The 19,811-nt window shown below is 38.5% G+C and overlaps 1 protein-coding gene across 1 annotated transcript; it reads right to left on the bottom strand.

Moving 5' to 3' along the window:
• Positions 1 to 11,112: 11,112 nt before the first annotated feature.
• On the bottom strand, positions 11,113 to 18,902 carry LOC140687605 (butyrophilin-like protein 1). Its single transcript, XM_072944698.1, has 9 exons — positions 18,773 to 18,902; positions 16,197 to 16,547; positions 15,332 to 15,613; positions 15,018 to 15,218; positions 14,427 to 14,447; positions 14,310 to 14,336; positions 14,097 to 14,123; positions 12,258 to 12,284; positions 11,113 to 11,603 (listed from the first exon to the last, which is right to left on the bottom strand). Exons 1-9 carry the CDS (start codon positions 18,900 to 18,902, stop codon positions 11,113 to 11,115), a joined length of 1,557 nt encoding a protein of 518 aa, XP_072800799.1.
• Positions 18,903 to 19,811: the final 909 nt, after the last annotated feature.

The following is a 19,811-nucleotide window of genomic DNA, read 5'->3' as shown; positions in this document are numbered from 1 at the left end:
CACAGACACACACACAGTAGTATCAAAAAATAAAACTCACCTTCATAATTCTCATTCTTCATATATAATTTTATATGGTGATCTATTGGGTAAATCACCATTTTAGGAAGCAAATAGTTTTACGTCTGTTACTCGTGGCACAAAGAAAATTCCCAACTTGTTTCTGAGTTGTGTTGGCAGGATTTTGAAATGTCTTTGTGTTCCCTCTACAAACACAGGGGAAGATATTACACAAGCCAGGGCAATATCCCTGAATCACAGAGAAGTTTCAGCCACGTGAATCAGGTTTCTCGCTCCTGAGCGCTGTAGCAAGGCGGAGTACGGAATTAGTAAGAAACAGGGCAGGAGACTCTGGACTCTGGTCCTTTGGGATTAAAACAATACTTTAGTTGCAGTTGTTCATTTGATTATTTGAATAAATGCACCAATAATTACAAATACACAGAAAATCCATTGATAAATGGGAAATTAAGGTTGTTTTTTTTTAAATTTCTCTTCGTGCAAAACAACCTTAGAGTGTCTAGTACCGAAAGAGGAAGACATTTTTTGTTGACTTGATAATTTATATAGACCAATAAAACTGAGCCAGGGTTTTTGCAGAGTAGGTTCCTCTTCTTTTTTCTCCAAATTTTATCCACTGATTCCAGTCTCCTTGCCTCAAGAGTTTTCTTCAGCAGTCCAAATTCAGTTGCACCTAGACTCTGCCATGGGTTCTCTTTGTATCTCTAATCCTCAACTAGGCTCTTCAGTGAAGTCCCTGGGACTCCACCTCTGCCCTCTTCCCACAGCCATTTGATCACTTGCTCTAATTTTTTCAATATTTCAGTATCTTTGCTTTGTGCTTACACTCTTACACTTTCCTCTGCCTGGGAAACTCTTCCTCCAGATACTCCCACAAATATCTCCCCTTCACTCTTTCAGGTCTTTATTCACCTTTGCAGTGAGACTTTCCCTGGACAAACTGTCCAATGTCACCACTCTCCTTCAGTCCACACATACCATTGCTATTCTATCTTCTCCTTAGCGTTTATCCCCAGTTAATACTCTCCATATTTAACTTATTTAATGTTTATTATCTCCCTTCACAAGAATATAAACTCCCTTAAAGTGGGAATTTTTGTCTACTTTCTTTCCTGCTCAGTATCCACAGAGCCTGTATAAAATTTGAATTAATGCAATTTTTAAATTGATTAGTTAACTTTAAATGTTACTATTTTTCTTGGTTTTCTGCTCTAGTGAGAACCTCCAATAAACTTCAGAATAGATAAACCAACATTTTACAGCCTTACTCTGTTTTTCACATCTGGCTAACTCCCTTGCCTTCTGAGGCTTCTACTTTCACGAAGAAAAGACTCGAAGGTCCAGAATTCAAGTCCTTGCTTTTCTTTCAGGTCAATCACAGTCATGTTTGGAAGGCAAATTAGTATAAAGGGGACCAAACACAAAATGATGTCACATAGTAATATGTGTATTCGTATTTTTAGTAGAATTATATGGTTATTATATCAGGTATAATTGTTTATTAGCATTTCCCTAGTGTTCTTGGCACTACAAGTGTATCTCAGGTATTGAGGGTTCAACCTCAGACAACCTCAATGAAGCAAATATTGCAATAAAGCTAGTCATACAAATTTTTTTGATTTTCTAGTGCATTAAAAGTTATGTTTGCACTATACTGTAGTCTATTAAGTATGAAATAGGATTATGTCTTTAAAAAGTACATATCTTAAGTTAAAAATACTTTATTGCTAAAATATATTAGCCATCATCTGAGCCTTAAGCAAATCTGAGTCTTTTTGCAATAGTAGCATCAAAGATCACTGATCACAGATCACCCAAACAAACATAATAATGAACAAGTTCGAAATATTGTAAGAATTACCAAATGTGACACAGAGACATGAAATGAGCAAATGCTATTGGAAAAATGGCACTGAAAGACTTACTCCATGCAGGATTGTCACAAACTTCAATTTGTAAAAATCTCAGTATCTGCGAAGCACAATAATGCAAAGCATAATAAAACCAAGTATGCTTCTATTCTAACTTCAGTGAATTTTACAGTGCCTGCTTTAGTACAGTCATTTGAAAATGATAGTTTTCAGTAAAGACTTTCTATTTAATGAAAGATGAGTAAAAAGTGCTCATCTACTGTTCTTAATCTGTTTCTCTTTTCTCCATCTTCCTGTAATCCGCACCGGCTTCCACCTGTTCTCAAGGACGTTAAAAATGAGTAGTTGTGATCATATTTAATGCTCTTTTTTACACTTTTACGGTGTCATGTTAAATGGACTGTGTCTAATTAGAAGTTACAGCCTCTCTTCTCTCTCTCTTTCACTGTATTTCGCTTGCTTTTTTTTTTTTTTTTTTGCTCTCTTCCTGGAAAACAGGAATGCTACTTCTTATTTACAAGATAAAATATATCAAGGTCATATAATGGATTTCTGAGGGAGAAGGGATTTTTCTTTAGAAATGTGTTCTTTTCTTATATAATTCTGTTGGATATAAATAGTTTGTACCCTTAAAATGAGAACATGAAAATTCTGGCACACACAAAACAAAATAATAAGTAGAGTTATCTATGGAAATGGAAAGAAGAAAAGAGGAGTTGGGAAGTGGGAAGGGTGGTCAAATGAAAGAGGGTTTAGAGGGAGGACCAAAAAGCGAAAAGGAAAAATAACAATTTGTGAGAGATGAAAGATAGGGGTCCATTTCATATTTTTGCATGTGATTATACTGTTTTCTCAACTCCAATTATTTAAGAGACTATCCTTTTGCTACTGGGTATACTTGGCTCGTTTAGCAAGTATTAGTTGACCGCATAGGCAGAGGTTTATTTCTAGACTCTCAATTCTGTTCCATTGGTCTATGTGTTTATTTTTATGCGAGTACCATATTGATTTAATTACTATAAGTTCGTAGCTTAGTTTGAAATCAAAATATGGGATAACTTTGGCTTTGTTCTTCTCTCCCAGAACTGTTTAGCTATTCAGGCCCTTTTGCAGTTCTATACCAATTTAGGAGTTTTTGGTCTTATTTCCGTAAAAATTTCTATTAGAATTTTGATATAGATTGCGTATTGATTTTATTCTTGGCTTTGGGTTGTATGAACATTTTCGCAATATTAATTCTTCTAGTCCATGGAAAATCTTTCCATTTTTTGGTACCTTCTTCAATATATTTTATTAAAATATTACTCTTTTCATTGGACAGATCATAGATCTTTCACTTTTGGTAATTTTTCCATAAGTATTTTATTTACTTTTTTGATACTATTGTGAATGAAATTATTTTATTTCTTTCTCAGGTATTTCTATGCTAGTGTATGAAAACACAACTGATTTTTGTATATTGACTTTATATCCTGCAGCTTTACTGAATTCATTGATTAATTTCAATCGTTTTTTGGTTGAGTCTTTAGTATTTTCTCTGTTTAAGATCTTATCTTTAAATAATAACAATACTGCTTCTCTCTTTTTGGACGGCTTTCAGTTCTTACTTATTTTAATTTTATTGATTTAGTTTACACTTAGAATAATATTCATAGATTTTTGAATTTTGGCAAATATATACCACTGTGTTTCCATCAACTCAATAAAGGATTAGAATTTTGGTCATCCCAGAAAGTTTCCTTATGCCCCTTTTCAGTCCCCTCCTCCAACTTAAGGCAAATATTGTTCTAGTTTCTTCCATCATAATTTTCTGGTGTAATGTTGTTTCTATCAGAAATTTGTTTCTTTTATTGGTCAGTAATATTCCATTATGTAAATATATGACCATTATATAAACAATTTGCTTAAACCTTTACCTATTCATGGGCATTTGTTTTGTTTCCAGTTTGGGGCATTTATGAATAACTGCATCTGCATTGCTGTGCAACTCTTTGTGGATATTTGTTTTCATTTTGCTTGGGTAAATATCATAACCAGGTTAGTTAGTAATAAAATGAATTATTTTTCATTTTTTGAGGACTCTCCATACTATTTTCCATAGTGGCTGCACCAGTTTGCATTCCCACCAACAGTATACGTGGGTTCTCTTTTCTTCACATCTTTGCCAACATTTGACTTTTTTAACATTTTTTATTGATGTATAATCATTTTACAATGTTGTGTCCAATTCCAGTGTTCAGCACAATTTTTCAGTCATTCATGAACATATACACACTCATTGTCACATTTTCTCTCTGAGTTATCATAACATTTTGTGTAACATTTGACTTTTTGATGATAGACATTCTAACAGCTGTGAGGTGACATCTCACTGAGGTTTTGATTTGCATTTCTCTAATAATTAGTCATGCTGGATTTCTTTACACATGCCTGTTAGTCATCTGTATGTTCTAGAACTGGACCAATTCATAGCATCTCTTATTCACCTTGGGTGGCATGAGAAGACAAGTGGAGGGAATGGGATTAGGGAAATAACTGGGCAATTCTCCCCTTTCACAGCCATCAAAAAGTGTAAAAGTAATCTTAAACCACGCTTAGTGAAGATACAAAAATCTTCTCATTTTTGCCCAGCCAACCAGCCTTGTATCAATCTTCACTGTTATTGCTGAGAAACACATATTCTGAGCAATACAGCACAATCACGTGTGGTGTCAAAGCCCATTTGGCTACTCACCTGTTTTGAAATATTAACCCTGTTTCTAGATCAACATATCTCAACTCCAGTTACCCATTAGAGTCACTAAGAGCTTTCTAAAAAATACCATCTCCACGATCCCACCTCAGACTAATCAAACAGAAATTGTTTGAGGGTGGAAGGAAGGAAGACAACATAGGGCTATGAATCAGTAATTTTAAATATCTTCCCAAGTGATTATACTGTGCACCTGTTGCCGAAAAGCTGGCCTCTGTACCCCAATAGCCAAATTGAGAGTTGGAGGCAGAGTTTGGGGAAGATAGAAAAGAACAGCTTTATTGCTTTGCCAGGCAAAGGGAGTCATAGCAGGCTAATGCCTTAGAGACTGTGAGCCCATCTTGGGGTTGGGGTCTTGACGTTTTATAGAAAAATTGGATTGAACAGAAAAGGTGATAATGATCAGGATGTTTTACAGGGTGTTACATTCTCTTCATCTTGGTAAGAACTTACTGTTGTTATGGAGGTTTAGAAGGGTCTGCCCATTTTCTTGAGGGTTAGTCCATGACCTTCTTTCAAGACCTGTAGGGTAAAAGGATAAGTTACTCTAAGAGGGCACAGGGAGGGGAGTGTGTTAGTCATAAGATCAGTTTAGCTAGAAGTACAGGCCTGAACATCTCAAGAGCCATCTTGTTAGTTTTCTATTCTTTCACACCCAGGATTAAGAATCACAGTGCTGGGATGACATCTCCATGCCTCCTGTCCCTTATCTGTCAGCTCCTGCTGGGCCCTCAGGTCAAGGTGAGGTGAAAGGGAGTGCATTCAAGGACCTTCTTACCAACCAGCCAGAAATATTCTGAACTCTGTTATTCTTGTTAAGAGTTTCAACCACCATTAATTGAGTGTTCTTGATCCATATCAGTATGTTAATGGGTATAAAGATACTGTGGTGCCTCACCCAAAAATGTGTTATATGTCTCTAAAAATCATGAGGGTAGTTAATGTATAATTGGTCTTTGAGTAAAGGTAGGGCAGAGTCCTTTGATTTCATCTTGGATTCAGTATTTCATTTTCCTTATTCTCTAAATACTCTGACTTCAAAGAATACATAAAGGCAAGAGTGATCTTTGAAACGAGATTACAAGAATATGAGCTAACTTGTGAAGAAATTGAGGGTCATTACTCTGTGATTACACCTAATAAAATTTATTGCTGTATTATAAATGTAGAGAAGCTAGTCCAAAGTTCCCTGTATCTGTTATATTAACTAGTCTATTTCATCTTTTTCTGTGTCATTTTGCATAAAGTTGGATAGCGAGCTCTACCTGTCATTCTATGTTATTTCATGAATCAACTCTAGAGAATCTTCTGGTCAGAACTCTTCTTGCTTACCTGATTTTCACAGATCTTTCCTGCTATCTTCATTGTTTCTAACAAAATATTCTGTACAACCTTAGGATACTGGGATATCTAGCTTTTCATCTCAATTTATAACCTTTAGCAAGACCTTCCCATAATCTCAGATCTATTGATAACCATTAAAATTTTATCTCTATGTCAGAACTGTGGGATTTTAAAGGTTGGAATTTCCTCCTGCTGTTGAACTAATCTTGCCCAAGTGAGTATTTTGTGGTATGAAATGCAAGGTGCTGATCATTTTAGATATCCCTTGTGTATCTGTCTGTGAGCTCACAGAGGCATTTTATTTAAAGAAAAAAGTGAAAGGAAAAAGAAAAATTTCTCATAATTCCAGCCAAGCTAGGAATGGCTTAGATCTGATACATTTAGGGTAGTGAATGTAGAACCAATTTTTAAACCTCCAAAACAAATAGCTTGATCTTATCCTTTGTGGTTTTGAAAAATGTAGCCTCAGTCGCTAGTCACTCAATAAGAGGTGACTTGAGATTTATTTGGTTATGTTTTGTTTTTAATAGTCCATAGGGAGTGTTTGAGTTTGAGAGGGGGTCAGTGCAATAGATGGTTATGAGATAAGTCACCCCATGAAGAGAACTGCAGTCAAGGGGGTTTCCATGGCAATGGCCAAGGAATGTATTTCTGCACTGCACCCTCTTATTTGGATTTACTAGTGTCAGGACAGCTGCATGTGCTATGCCCTGAACCCTTCTCTGTAGTAGATGATGATGCCGAAACTAAACAGGTTAGAGCTAGTCTAGAGTCACCATTTTCCAATTTATCCATTTTCAGTGTCACTTTCCTCATCTATAAAATGGGAATAATGCCATATTCACAAAGTATTGTAAAGCTTGAGAGAGATATTGTACATAGAACTTAATATAATGTCAACTTGGCATTGTGAAAACACTCAATAAATATTAGTTTTGGTTTTGGTTTTGAATTGTTGAAAGGATACTTATAAAATAGATGCATCATTTATAGCCACCGCAGATAAAGTGAACGATCCATTTATGTTTCCTTAACCATTCTTGCTTCTGTTATATCTCCACACTCTTAACTAGCTTCTGCTGTGTAGCCAGTTAAGTGAGTTCAAAGCTGGTGAATCAGCAGTGAAGGAGGCAAGTTAATCTTGGTTTGGGGACCTGTCAGCTCCTACAACCTTCCACACATAAATCAGTTGATATAACTTCTGTAGAAATTGAGTTAACTTTTAAAATGAATCCCTGCCCACCTTCTTCCCTCTAAAAAACCCCCTGGTTGTGCGCGTAAGTGAGGAGAAATTAGCAATTGAGATGAACTTGGAGTGCACAGCTAATGGGGTCTGCCAAAATTTTCTAACACACTTTAAATAGACTTTCTGGATCATCATATTCACTATCTGAAGGATTTGCGAGAACTCCCAGTCACACTCCTAAACCATATTCCAAATATATCTCATAATTTTATCAGCATATTTCTTCTACTTATTTTCAACTACCACAAACTACTTATATAGAAGAATGTATATCAATGTCACTCTTTAATCATACGTAATCTGACACTACGGCCCACCCAAAAGCCCTGGGATTAATGTATGGGCAAATTATATCCTTATCTTAAATACTTTCTTCACTTTTCTTATTAATAAAAAAATCCTCAGTTTTAGAAGTATGCATCTTTGCTTCATCTGTGTAGCTCCCTTATAGTAAATGAATAATGCCATAAACCAAGACATATTCACTTAAAAATTACAATACACTTAAGTTTTTTTCCCCTCCTAAATTGGCAAGAGCCCTGTTCAAAGCACTATATACTACATGCTCTTGATACCCAACAACACAAACCAGATATCATGGAAAAAAATGATTTTGGCAAATAAATCAGGATGCAGAGATGATAAGTCTTGGTATATAAAATTCAAAGGGACAGTGGGATGACCTTGCATGTGGGATGTGGAACATAGAATTGACTTCAGAGAGTCTAGGTCTGTATGATGCCATTGGCAGCATTTGCTATAAGCAATGGCATAGGCTGCCTGAATAAGACAGAAGAAAATTCTTGCAGTTACCAAAGATAATTTCTACACATGAAGTATACAACTAGAGTAATAAACAACTTCAATACAAGTGCTAGAGATTTTTTGTAGGGGAGGGTATAGCTTAGTGGTAGAGTGCATGCTTAACATGCATGAGATTCTGGATTCAATCCCAGTCACCTTCATTAAAAATAAATAAATATATAAACAAACCTAATTACCCCTCCCAAATAAATAAATAAACTTTAAAAAATAAAATAGAAATCATTACAAAAATAAATGCTAGAGATTTTCTTTTAAAAGTGATGGAAAATCTAATATATGCAAAAATTAAAATGAATTTAATGTCTTACGTGACAAAAAAAAAGTCAGAGCTGACTGCCTTCCAGATATGACATGTTAGAACCATGTCTTCATCTTTTGGCTCTGCACTTCTTCAAATTCCTGTCAAATCGAGATAGAGTTCATCTTTGGGAAGGTCCACGGTAATATTAGGCTCATATCTTAACAGATTTAAGCCCAGTAAAAGATACAGATCTTTCCATCTCTGTAGCTCCCTCATTAGTCCAGAGATTCCCTCTGAATGGAGCAACTTGGGTAGCATGCTTACTCCCATAACTATTACTGTAGCTAGGAAAATTTGATACATAAACTGGCTCAGTATTACCCATAGTTCTGGGTTGGAACCTTGGTCAAAATTTATGTTCCAAAAGTAATTGGAGACACAGTTCCTCAAAAGAACTTTGGGATTCTTTTATGAGAATAATTGGAAGAGGATTCTAGATATTGCAAATACAACACATATTCATTTTAAGATATTAGAGTAGAAATATCAATTACAGAGTGTTGGAAAATTCTTCCTCTACCCTCCTTTCACATTCGCCATGGTGTATAATATAAACCTTATTTCTTTAGTCAAAACAGTACTCTTTGAACCCCGATGCTTCCTCTTGTTTCTTATGTGCTCTCACTAGGGGCTTTTGTTTATACTTTTATCACAGATGGGTTTTTTGTGTTTTTGTTTTTTACTGAAGTAGTCAGTTACAAAGTGTCAGTTTCTGGTGTACAGCACAAGGTCCCAGTCATGCATATACATACATATATTCGTTTTCATAGTCTACAGATGGGTTCTACTACCTCTCTGCTTTCTCTTTTCTTTTTTCCTAAGCAAATATTGAAGCATCCTTCAGTATACTCCTTTCAAATGCCTAATTAACAGTTTTCATTAATAGCACCAAACTATTACAGGATCAGTTATCTTCCATCATTCCAGGAACATATACAAATTATCATTGTGCATAGCTTATGTATATACAGAGGATTTACTATTTATAGACCTGTTTACATCAATTATTACTTTAGTAAATAGTTAAGTATAGTATATCAGAAGAACAACATAAAAATGCATCAAATAATTTCATATTTCTAATTAGAATTTAATCTAGGTCTTATTTTAATGTTTCTAATCCCCATCATAAAACTTTTACTTTCATAAATAATGGAATAAAACAATATAAATCTATAAAATAAGTGGAATATAAAAATGTATTCACTACATCTTGGCTCATTGGAAATATTTTGAATATTATTTTTAGTTGTGGTTCAAATCAATTCCTTTTGTCTCAAAACTCTTGGTTATCTGTGTAGCTCTGTATTATATTTTGTCTCCATCTGTGAAACTTGGCTGCTTGGGCATCAAGCCCCTTAATAATTCTTGTAGAAAATACTATTTTTTAAAGTTATTTTAGTCAGCCTAGGCTGATGTGTCTGCCTCATGTTGTCAGGAGGAGTCATTTATGCTTGGCAAATCTGGAATCAGATCTAGTATCCATTATGTCAGAGATCTCTCTCTCTCTCTCACACACACACACCCAACGCATAGTCACCTTTTATAGCATGTTTCATTTGTGTACTTTTATTTCTGTGTTGTAGTGCACCTCATTATAGGCTGGAACAATAATTTTCAGGTATAGTTTTCTCAATCATTGAAATTAATTTTATTATTATTAATATTTTTAATAATTTGTTAAACTCCAGGGGATCAACTTTTAAGCTTTTAAAATTTTTATTGAAGTACAGTCAGTTACAATGTATAAATTTCTGGTGTGCAGCACAATGTCCCAGTCATGCATATACACACATTCATTTTCATATTTTTTCTCATTAAAGCTCATTACAAGATATTGAATATAGTCCCCTGTGCTGTCTGGTTTCATTAAAGCTTTTAATGTGATTCCTTACCTCTGCTAGTGGTCATACTTAGAATCGCCATGAATACAAAGTAGTCATTCTCCTTAGCAACATCTTGGGCAAAGCATTCAAATTTCTCTCTCATAATTCAGTGAGATCCATACCTCGATATGCTCTCATTTGATTCTGGTTTCCCCAGACAGCCATTATGTTGGCGTCATCACGTGTTAGAATTGGATTGTGATTGATATTTACTTTTTCTTTCTCAAATTATCCTTGCATTTAAGAAATAACTTAGCTTGTTATCAAAGTACAGTTTAACTTTTCTCCCTCGACATTTGAAAACAGCACTCTTTTGTTATTTTTATTCAGTGTTACTGTCAAGAAATCTGAGGTATATCTAAGTTTTATTCCGTGAGCAGTGCCACCAAAGTGTGATCCACAGACCAGTGTATATTTACAACTGTTTCCTACTAGTTCTTTACGAAACAAACACAGAAATAGAGCATTACAAAAATTTAGAGAAATGACAGAAAATATTAGGTAAATTGTATCTAATAATAAAATTACTCCTTGTAATTGTATGCCTTTGTTTTTTATTCACTTCATTATGTTTCCAGTAATTTATTTCAGAAAAGTATGAGTCTGTGATATATAATACATAACGCAAGAGATAATTACAACAATAACCAAAAGAGAGAAAAAAAAGATTCTTCTCTGCAGATTGTTTGAGAAACACAGCTTGATGTGATTAGAAATTTTGCTCATGCAGATTCAAGGAGTCTTAAGCCAGGAGTCCTCATAATCAGTGGCCCTGAGGACATCCATCAGGATTGGAGTCCTAGGGTTTACAGAGAATTTGCTACTGCCTTCATGGTATATAGATTCTTTTTCTGTGTCACTTACTATCATGCAGATGGGGAGAGCCCCATGGATTTAAGTTCGAAGTAAGGATAGAGTGACCCAGAGAAATTGGCCTGAGTGAAGGAGAAGATGTGGGTTCCATCAGTCATGTTATAGAAAGAAATGTCATTGTCCTCATAATCCAAGAATATCACAATCTTTTGTGGACACTTTTCCACCAGAAGCTTTTCTGGGGAAATGTGTGGGTAATAACCGGTGAGAGCCCTGTATTCACGTCCTTTCTTCTTTAAGACTCTGTACTTCTTTAGTAGATCACTTTTTAAATCACTCCACTTTGTGGGCTTCTCATAAATGCCTAGAGTCCATTCATCCGCATCCCCGACATCCACTTCCCAATAGTATCTCCCTGAAGTGAACCCTGTCGCTTTTAGTGCCGTAAGTTTGCAGTCTCCCTGCATGTCTTCTCTGAAGTTCTCTTTTCTCTCTGGGTAAGAATCGTCCTGATGAAAGTTTTCTTGATTTAAAGCCACAGGAGCTGGAATTTTTTTTAAAAAGGGAAGAAAAGGGCCAATATTGTATACTTCAGAGAACTGTTGTACAGGGCAAACCTTAACAAACAGAGCAAATGTGAAAGAACACTGCTCTGAACGTGTGTTGTGGGAGGTGGGTTTGATGTGCTCTCATCTTGAGTTCGAGGCTACTTACCTTCTCTTATCTACACTGTCAGTGTCTCAGCAGAACGCCAGAGTGAGCAGGGGACTTGCAGTATGTATTTGAGAATAGTGTACTATGTTCTCTGCCAATTAGACCTATGTTCCTCAGTTAGTAACAGGCTCCGTGTGAGCTGACCTCTCTGCAAAGAACAGCGCAATTACTCTTGCTGTTTTGAGCACTTTTCGCTTAGTTTCGGGTCTCCTCAGCTGAGGGGCTCTATTAATTTCTATTTCAGAACCACGGGGACCCCACAGATGAGAAAGCTGTGTCCATATATGAAAGTAGAAGCGCTAGCAGAATAGCTAATCCTAGAGGTAATTTTCAGTCCAGGCTAATATTATTTTCATGTTCTTCCCTTGCTTGACCAGAACGGTGCCTCTGTCTTTTCAACAAGGAGATGACGTTAGGAAGGAAAAACAGGGTCTCAGAGGGCAGATTGGAAGGGAGCCAAAAAGATAAATAAAGAACCACTTACCAGGTTCGAACTGTTCCTTTCTCCAATCTGAAAAAAAGTAACATAAATTGAAACTGAGACGGAAGCACCCCCAGGGAATGGAAAGGAGGTAAGACGCTTCCTCCCCTAACTCATCACCTTCTCCGCTCAACACTCTCTTCCTCCTCTAAGCCCCACAAACTCTGGTAGTGTCCAGAAACTACAGGACAAAAAGTATGTCTCCTGTGCTCTATGTCAGGCTAGAAACTATCCCACAATTCAGCCCGAAGCTGGGGCTCATTCTCCAGTCTGAGCCAGGCTGACCTGGGGCAGGGTCTGCTGCTCCACATGCCACTCTACTGTGCTCTCAAGACCTTTATGGACCTCCTCACTGATGTGTTTTTCATTTCATTTCATTTCATTTCATTTATGTTTTTTCCAGCTTATGACGTTCACAGAGTAAAGCATAAGTTTATGACCAAGGCATTTAAACTGACTCATTATTTTGACCTCAATTGTAATCAGATTGTTTATGTTTTTCTCCAGAGACAGATTCCTCATGGGAAATAGAATTGCATCTGTTTCTGCTGCGGCTGTGGTAGAATTACAGGGCTTGTGATTTTATTTAAAGATTGAATACTCTCATTAGAGTCTTAGGACAATAGGCAGGTAAGGACATATCCATAACTCTTGATTGGCGCAGCTCTGTGGCCCCTCACCAAACCGGCCTCCTGTGAGAAGTGTTAGCACTCTGATGCAGAGAATCTGTGAATATGCGAGTCAAGCAGGACATATGAGATCATGTAACCCAGTCTCTTCATCTTAGAGTTAAGGACACTGAGGCCAAGAAAGAGAAAATAACCCAATTGCTCATCTGTAATTGGTAGAGTTGGAACTAAAACCCAAAGGCCTTCCTTTACACTTTGCTCGCTCCTTTAGAAATATAGGAACTTTTTTCAGCATCTTATAAAGAAAATGCTTAATAGAAACTGCTTAATCAGCTTTAATCCTTGGGAGGAGTTCCTCTGACCTCCTCTTATCTAAGCACTTAACAGGCTGTGTGTAGTTTACTGGCTCCTAGCTTACTTCCCTCAATGGACTTTAAGTTCCATAGGGTCAGAGATAATAGCTTATACCAACATCTAGCACAATGTCTAGCATATAAAAATTGCACACGTATACAGTCAAGGAATGACCTAGTATGTTTCTGAGGTCTAATTCTATATTACACACGCATGCACACCCAGAGTTAGAAAGCCACACAATACATAGACACAGATTTTAGAAGGTATAAAAAATAAGCAACTCCTCCTACCACCAGATAAACACATTTTTGCAAATGATATTAAAATATCTTGGAAGACTGTTTTTCAACTTTTTCAGACATAAACCTTTGTCCCTGTACATTGAATTTTACTTTATTTCAAATAGGTAAAATGAGTAAACTTACAGTTAAAGTATTTTTCCAAGTATTAAATATCAATACATTTTCTGTGTTTTAAACTTTATTTGTAGAATAGAAATGCTGACATAATATAGAGTATTCTTTAGTCTCCCAAATCTTATCAAAATCACTCTGTGTTCTGTGTCTTCCTTCTCCATAGTGGCTGGGCTAACAATTCATGTTGAGTCCTACCCTAGCTGTGTTGTAGAATTTACCTGTCACCAGTTACTTCTCCTTTATCATTAGCTCTGGAAAACAACTGATTATTTGAGCCTCCAAATACAAAATACTACAGAGTGATATCAAATAAATTGTCACAACTTTCACAAGTGTATGTGCGTGTGTGTGTGTGTGTGTTTGTGTGTGTTTATGATTCTGCTTATGACGCTCAGACTACCAGGGGCACTTGGAGAGATCAGGGCCAGATGGTTACGTACCAGGATATAGCAAGGCCTTTTTCCAATCTAAAACAGAAAAAATACAGGTAAAATAAGATGAGACATTAATCTGGGGTCTCATATTTCTCTTCCTTTCCCTTGTCTCTCTTCTGCTAATCATCATTAAATCTCTTAGTCTTTCTTTTCCTCAAAGGATAGGGAGCTGAGAAATTGTTGGGCATCAGGACATCAGTTAGCATGAGAGTCCCTTACCTTCTCGGTATAATGCCTTTCGTCTTTCTGAAAGAAACAATGTTCAGTGAGAGATCCGGAACAGGTGTGAAAAGCAGAACAAATTCTACACAGGACATGAGAAGAAACAAGACTTACCAAGGTCTGCCTTGAGGTTTTCTGAAAGAGGAAGAGAAATAAAATCCATCAAATTGGGTTTTAGCTGCTCTTGAGTTTGGTGAGTAGCTGAATTAATTCTATTTGGCCATCTCTTATGGGTCCCATTGTTCAGTGGATGAGAAACATCAGCAAACATGTATGTCAAATGCAAAACACCAAGTGCTAAGAAAAGTTACATGGAAAGTTTCGTGGGGCCACACAGGAAGGAATGCCCAGGCTTCATGGGAATTTAAAATTTCTAAGGTGTTTCTGAAGCTTATTCTTGAAGCACAAAGGGGAAGAGAAGATAAGGGAAGACATTTCCACAAAAAGAAACAGCAGCCGAGGCTGGGGCACAGAGGCATGAACAGGCCTGGGGCAGACCGGGGGCTTCATGACCCCTGCCCACAGCTCTCCTAACTCCCCACATGGTTTTCTCCTTTTCGTAAGACTTCCAGCTCAGTGGAATTCTTGGTACCCTGTGTTCTGCGTGAGGTTCTTTGGCAATCTTTTATTTCCCCAACCACCCTACGCAGCCTGTATCTGCAAGTTTTCCATAAACCTCTGATTTGACCTGCTGCCCTGATTTACCTTTGACTTCAAGCACCTGTTCCTTTTCTCTCCTCATCTTATCCTTTTCATGAGATTCTTTCTCCCTTTCCATTACTTCTCTTTCTTTGGCTTTATGTTCTCTCCAGCCGGCGTAGCTGATCCCAATGAGGAGAAGCCCCAGCACAGGGAGGGTCCCAGCCAGAGCTGCCTTCCATGGAGACGTCCTGGGGAAGAAGGCCTCTGACGCAGGCATGTGGAGACACGGTGAGAGACTGCCCCCTCTCCAAGGGCCTGTCGGCCCTCCGTGCCCTTCACACAGCCCAGCTCTGCCTTGGGGTTTGTGCCTTACTGACCTGGGAGGAAGACGGCCGACACTCTCTCCTGGCCGGAGAGGGTGTTCTGGATGGAGCAGGTCACGTTGCCCGTAGAGCTATCTGTGACCACAAGAGATGCCTCCACATGGAACAGCCCATCTCCATCCTGGGTCTGAGACTCAGAGAGGGATGGCAGCTTCATTCCCGCCATGCCGCTCCACTGCACCCTGGGTTTGGGGAACCAGCCACCCGAGGAGCACAGAACTCGGATCCCGCCATCCTCGGGGCCCCTCATGTGAACATGAGGGGCAGAGCCCACGCCTGAGGAGAGAAGGCATGTGCCTGAGGCCTGAGGTCCTTGAGGGCTCAGGAGTCCCTGGGGCGGAAGGCCTAACTGCCCCTCACCAGGCTGATGAGAAAACGGAAACTCAGAGTTCAAGAAACTGCTCACAGCCAGTGCTAGGCTTAATTGTGATTCAGTTTTTAAATCAACTTAATGTCTTTGCACTTTACATGGACTGATAGCTCTGGGGTCATTCCAAAAGAGAAAAGAACAGGGACAATTACAGTCAGAAAAAAGGAGTTTAATTCTATTAAGTTGTCTTTCTCTACTGATTGAGAAAAAGAATATTTGAAGGTGTCAGTACCTATCTGAATTCATATAGTTAACTAATTTCTGAGATCTTTTTGGATATCAAAATATCCTCAGAAATATTTCCTTCTTTGTTTAAAAGCAAAGAGTGTATAGTCTTATCCTCACCATACAGTTTAGGAAATTGACATTCTACAAGGTAAAGTTGTATATCAACACGTGGACGCTCACAAGAAATGCCAGGTTAAGAGGGCTCTCATCTTCCCTTTTTGCTCTACACCGTGACATACACTGTGTGCTAAGTTAACATACCTACAACATGCAGCTCCACAGTGGCTTCTTGGGAGATGCGACCATCGTTAAAATGACACCAATACTGGCCATCATCAGAGGCACGGATGTTTTGGATCAGCAGGGCCACAGCCCCTTTGCCGATGGAGTCCCCCACCAACTCTGTCCTGCCACGGTACTCCAGCATTTGCTCCCCGTCTTGTTCCTGTCCATTCTGGTACACAAGCACAGCGGGGGAGAGCTGGGCTCGGTACCACCGGATCTGCATGTGGGCGGCATTCTGCTCAGGGGACAGCTGGCAGGGCAGGGTGGCATCTGCCCCTAGCAACACCATGATGGGCTGAGCTGGTCCCTTTACAGAAAACCCGGACACTGCATGAAAATCAGAGACAGATGGGGGAATGAGTGAGGGAGATGAGATGATACACCCACCTCCATTTCTTTATTTAGAGACTCAAACAGTTCTTTTTTTAATTATTCCTTTTTTTTAATCCTTTTTTTTTTAATTGAAGTACAGTCAATTACAATGTGTCAATTTCTGGTGTGCAGCACAATGTCCCAGCCATACATATACATACATACATTTGTTTTCATATTCTAGTTCTTTCTTATTTGTATTATTTTCCAAAAAACAGTTACATATTATATTTTATAACCTAACTTCCTCAGCTGTATTCCCCAGAGGTAGCAACTGTGATATTTTGGCATTTGAGAAGACGTGTGTTTTCTATACATTTACAAACAGTATTTATATGTAAATTATGTAAATCCTATGTAAAAGAGATTTCTTGAGAATTAAACGTGGCAGTGTGACATTAAGCAAGTTTCCCTTTTTTGGTGGGAGGAGAATGGAAGGTACTTCTCTCCTCACTCATCCCTTTGTCTCCCACTGCTCTGCTCCTAGGAGGGTAAGTAGACATTTCTGACCTTGAGATTTAGGTTACTGTGCGTTGGGGGTTAGGCAGGATTAATGGCGTTTATCCCAAAATGAAAAGCAGTATTTATAAAGTGAGGTAGACCTTTTTAAAAAAGTAACTATGAAGGCTTGAAATCATAGAGAATTTTTTTTTCAGAAAAATTATTTTCTTGAGAGGAGTGCAGGACTTGGAGATCAGTGGCTCCAGGTGTTGAGGCAGGTCAGGCCTTGGCTGGATTCCCCAGGGAAAGGAAGGAGGATGCTGTAGACCAAAATGAGACTTTGTCTGAATTATAAAATATGCTCCTTTCTCAAGTAACTTACAATCATCTGCTTGAAAATGACTTTAGTATAGAAATCCACGATGTTTAAGAGGAAATGGTAACCCCTGGGCAGGACTTGCCTTGGCTTGCACTGGCAGAGGGCCAGGATATTGTGGATCTGTGAAAGGTCAGGGATTTTAGGCCTGCAAATGCAGTGACTTTGAGCTGGGAAGAGTTCAGAGAGGCGTGGCTGTGTGAGTGCCCACGTGTACTGAGCACACATGGCAAGAGCACATGAGCTTAGAGGAAGGTGCCTGTGGCCAGTCTGTCCCAGAGAGCGTGGATCAGGCCATCCTGGGCAAAGAACGTGACATCGGCCATTCTGCTGGACTGAAGCCAAGGTCCCCCTTCTTTTCCATTCCTGTATAAAACCCAGGGTATTGGTATAACTAACAGATATACGTCCTTAGCTAAGTGATACTGAGCTATTGGCCACTCATGTTAAATGAGCCCTTTAATTTGAGAAAAGATATTTGACGTTACTTAGAGGTACATGCAGTGGAAAAACTTCATTCTGTTTCACATAAATGGGATCATTATACACCAATTTCTTCAACAAGGAACTTGCAACTATTTTAGTACATGTAGCCAGCTCTACTGATTGTTTTGGGTACTGCCTACACCATCGTGTTTGAGCTTTTCCTATACTGGTGACTATTGCTTCCAATTTAGTGTTACTACAAACAGCCCTGCAATAAACATTTTAAACATACATGTATATAAACACAGACAGCTTTTCTTTAGGGTAAATTATTATAGAATTGCTGAGTCAACATATATGAAAATTAAATATTTTGATACTTACTGCCTAATCTACTTCAAATTTAGGAGACAATAACAGAAAAGTGTCATTATTGTGACCTCGTAGTTGGTTTCTCTTCAAACCTGGAGTCTGAACACTTTATCTTGAGGAGCCCTTTTATTTTATGAAGGAAGGACTTGTGTTCCAGGAATAATAAATCATTTGTCCAAGATTGTAACCAGATAGTGCCCAGTGATCCTGAGTCCAAATTCTTTGCACTGAAACTTGGGTTTTTTTGGCAGTGTAAACATTACAAAGTATATTTTAATGAACAGTTACATCAGATTTCAACAGGCTGAAATCACTTATATTCAATAAAGATTTAGATAAATATTACAGCTGACTTTTGTGAAGTCAGATCAAAGGAGTAAGGGATGTTGATATGAAGGAGATTACTCCCACCCTTGAAGCCTCTTGTTGGCTGCAGATGCAGCCACAGTTTCCCCAGATATAACTGCCTTTGAGAGGGTGCGGAATTGTGACTGATGGACTCATTATATGAGAAGAGCCACTGCAAACAAACCAAAAAATGAAATGCATGAGGGAGACCACTGACCTGCGGAGCACCACGTGGACATCTGGAGAAGGAGGAGAGTGGGGAGAAAGCCAGCAGAGAAGAAACAGGGAACACCCACCATCTTCTTCAGAGCAGAAAGTGGAGCACACTGGAGGCACCAAATGTTCATTCTGACAACGAGGTACTCTGTAGGAGAAGGTGGCGAGAAGCCAGGCAAGTGAAAGTTCTTAGGGAAGAAAAAACTCCCCTGTTCAAAGGCATACTTTTAGACACAGTTTTTAGTATGTTTTCCCTCACAGACCTTAAGACAAATACCACCAACTCCCACCCTTCCCAATGGGTTTTTTTTTTTTCTTTCCTCTTTTTTTTTCTGAAAACTAACCGTTTCCCCAGCAGGTGTAGAAAACTGTAAAACGTTCTCTGGTGTCCCGTGGGCTCTCTTGCTTCTGTGTGGATTCACCTTCTCAGCAGGGCTCTCTTGAAATTGAAGCCCCTGAGTTCAAAGTTGAGAAATGAAGTCAGACACAAAATGGGTCCACTCCTCTCAGCCAAGCTACTTTCCTCCTTCATTCATTCATTCATTCATTCATTCCTACATACATTTATTTACTTATTTTGACCACAAATACTCTTGTGGCTTAACTCCTTAAAGGGAAGGGAGTTTTCTCACCACATGACCCAGAACCCAAGCCCTTCTTTTTTCAGGACCCACATGTCCCACAAACACACCTGCACATCACCACACATTTCTCTCTCACCATCCAGATGAGCCAGGGGGTTTCTCAGAGGCTCCTGGGCAGCTCAGTGCATCTACAAGGCCTGGCTCCAGAGACAGTTTGCACCTCGTTGTACTTGTGGTCAGCGTCCAAGAGTGTGTGCAGCTGCAGGGGCTGGAAACAGCAGGCTTCTAATCCGACTCTGGATTGGGAAAATATTCTTAGGAAGGGGAACAAACAAGGCTGCCAAGAGGCACTCGCACTTGAATGCTTCTCCTAGAATGGGCTCAAGGAGAAGATCACAACCTGCCTCCAGTGAAATTCTAGTTACTTCGAAAGCGGAAGTAAAAAAGGTCATCCCA

Source organism: Vicugna pacos, chromosome 20 (assembly GCF_048564905.1).
Source record: "Vicugna pacos chromosome 20, VicPac4, whole genome shotgun sequence".
Classification (NCBI taxonomy): domain Eukaryota; kingdom Metazoa; phylum Chordata; class Mammalia; order Artiodactyla; family Camelidae; genus Vicugna; species Vicugna pacos.
This window is presented reverse-complemented; position numbering and strand designations above follow the sequence as displayed.

Coding starts and splice junctions, on each gene's coding strand:
- LOC140687605 (XM_072944698.1), bottom strand. CDS start 18,902: ATGAACATTTGGTGCCTCCAGTGTGCTCCACTTTCTGCTCTGAAGAAG. Junction 15,614..16,196: donor TGTGGAGCTGCATGTTGTAG/GTATGTTAACTT, acceptor TTCTCTCCTCAG/GCGTGGGCTCTGCCCCTCAT. Junction 14,337..14,426: donor AAACCTCAAGGCAGACCTTG/GTAAGTCTTGTT, acceptor TGTTTCTTTCAG/AAAGACGAAAGGCATTATAC.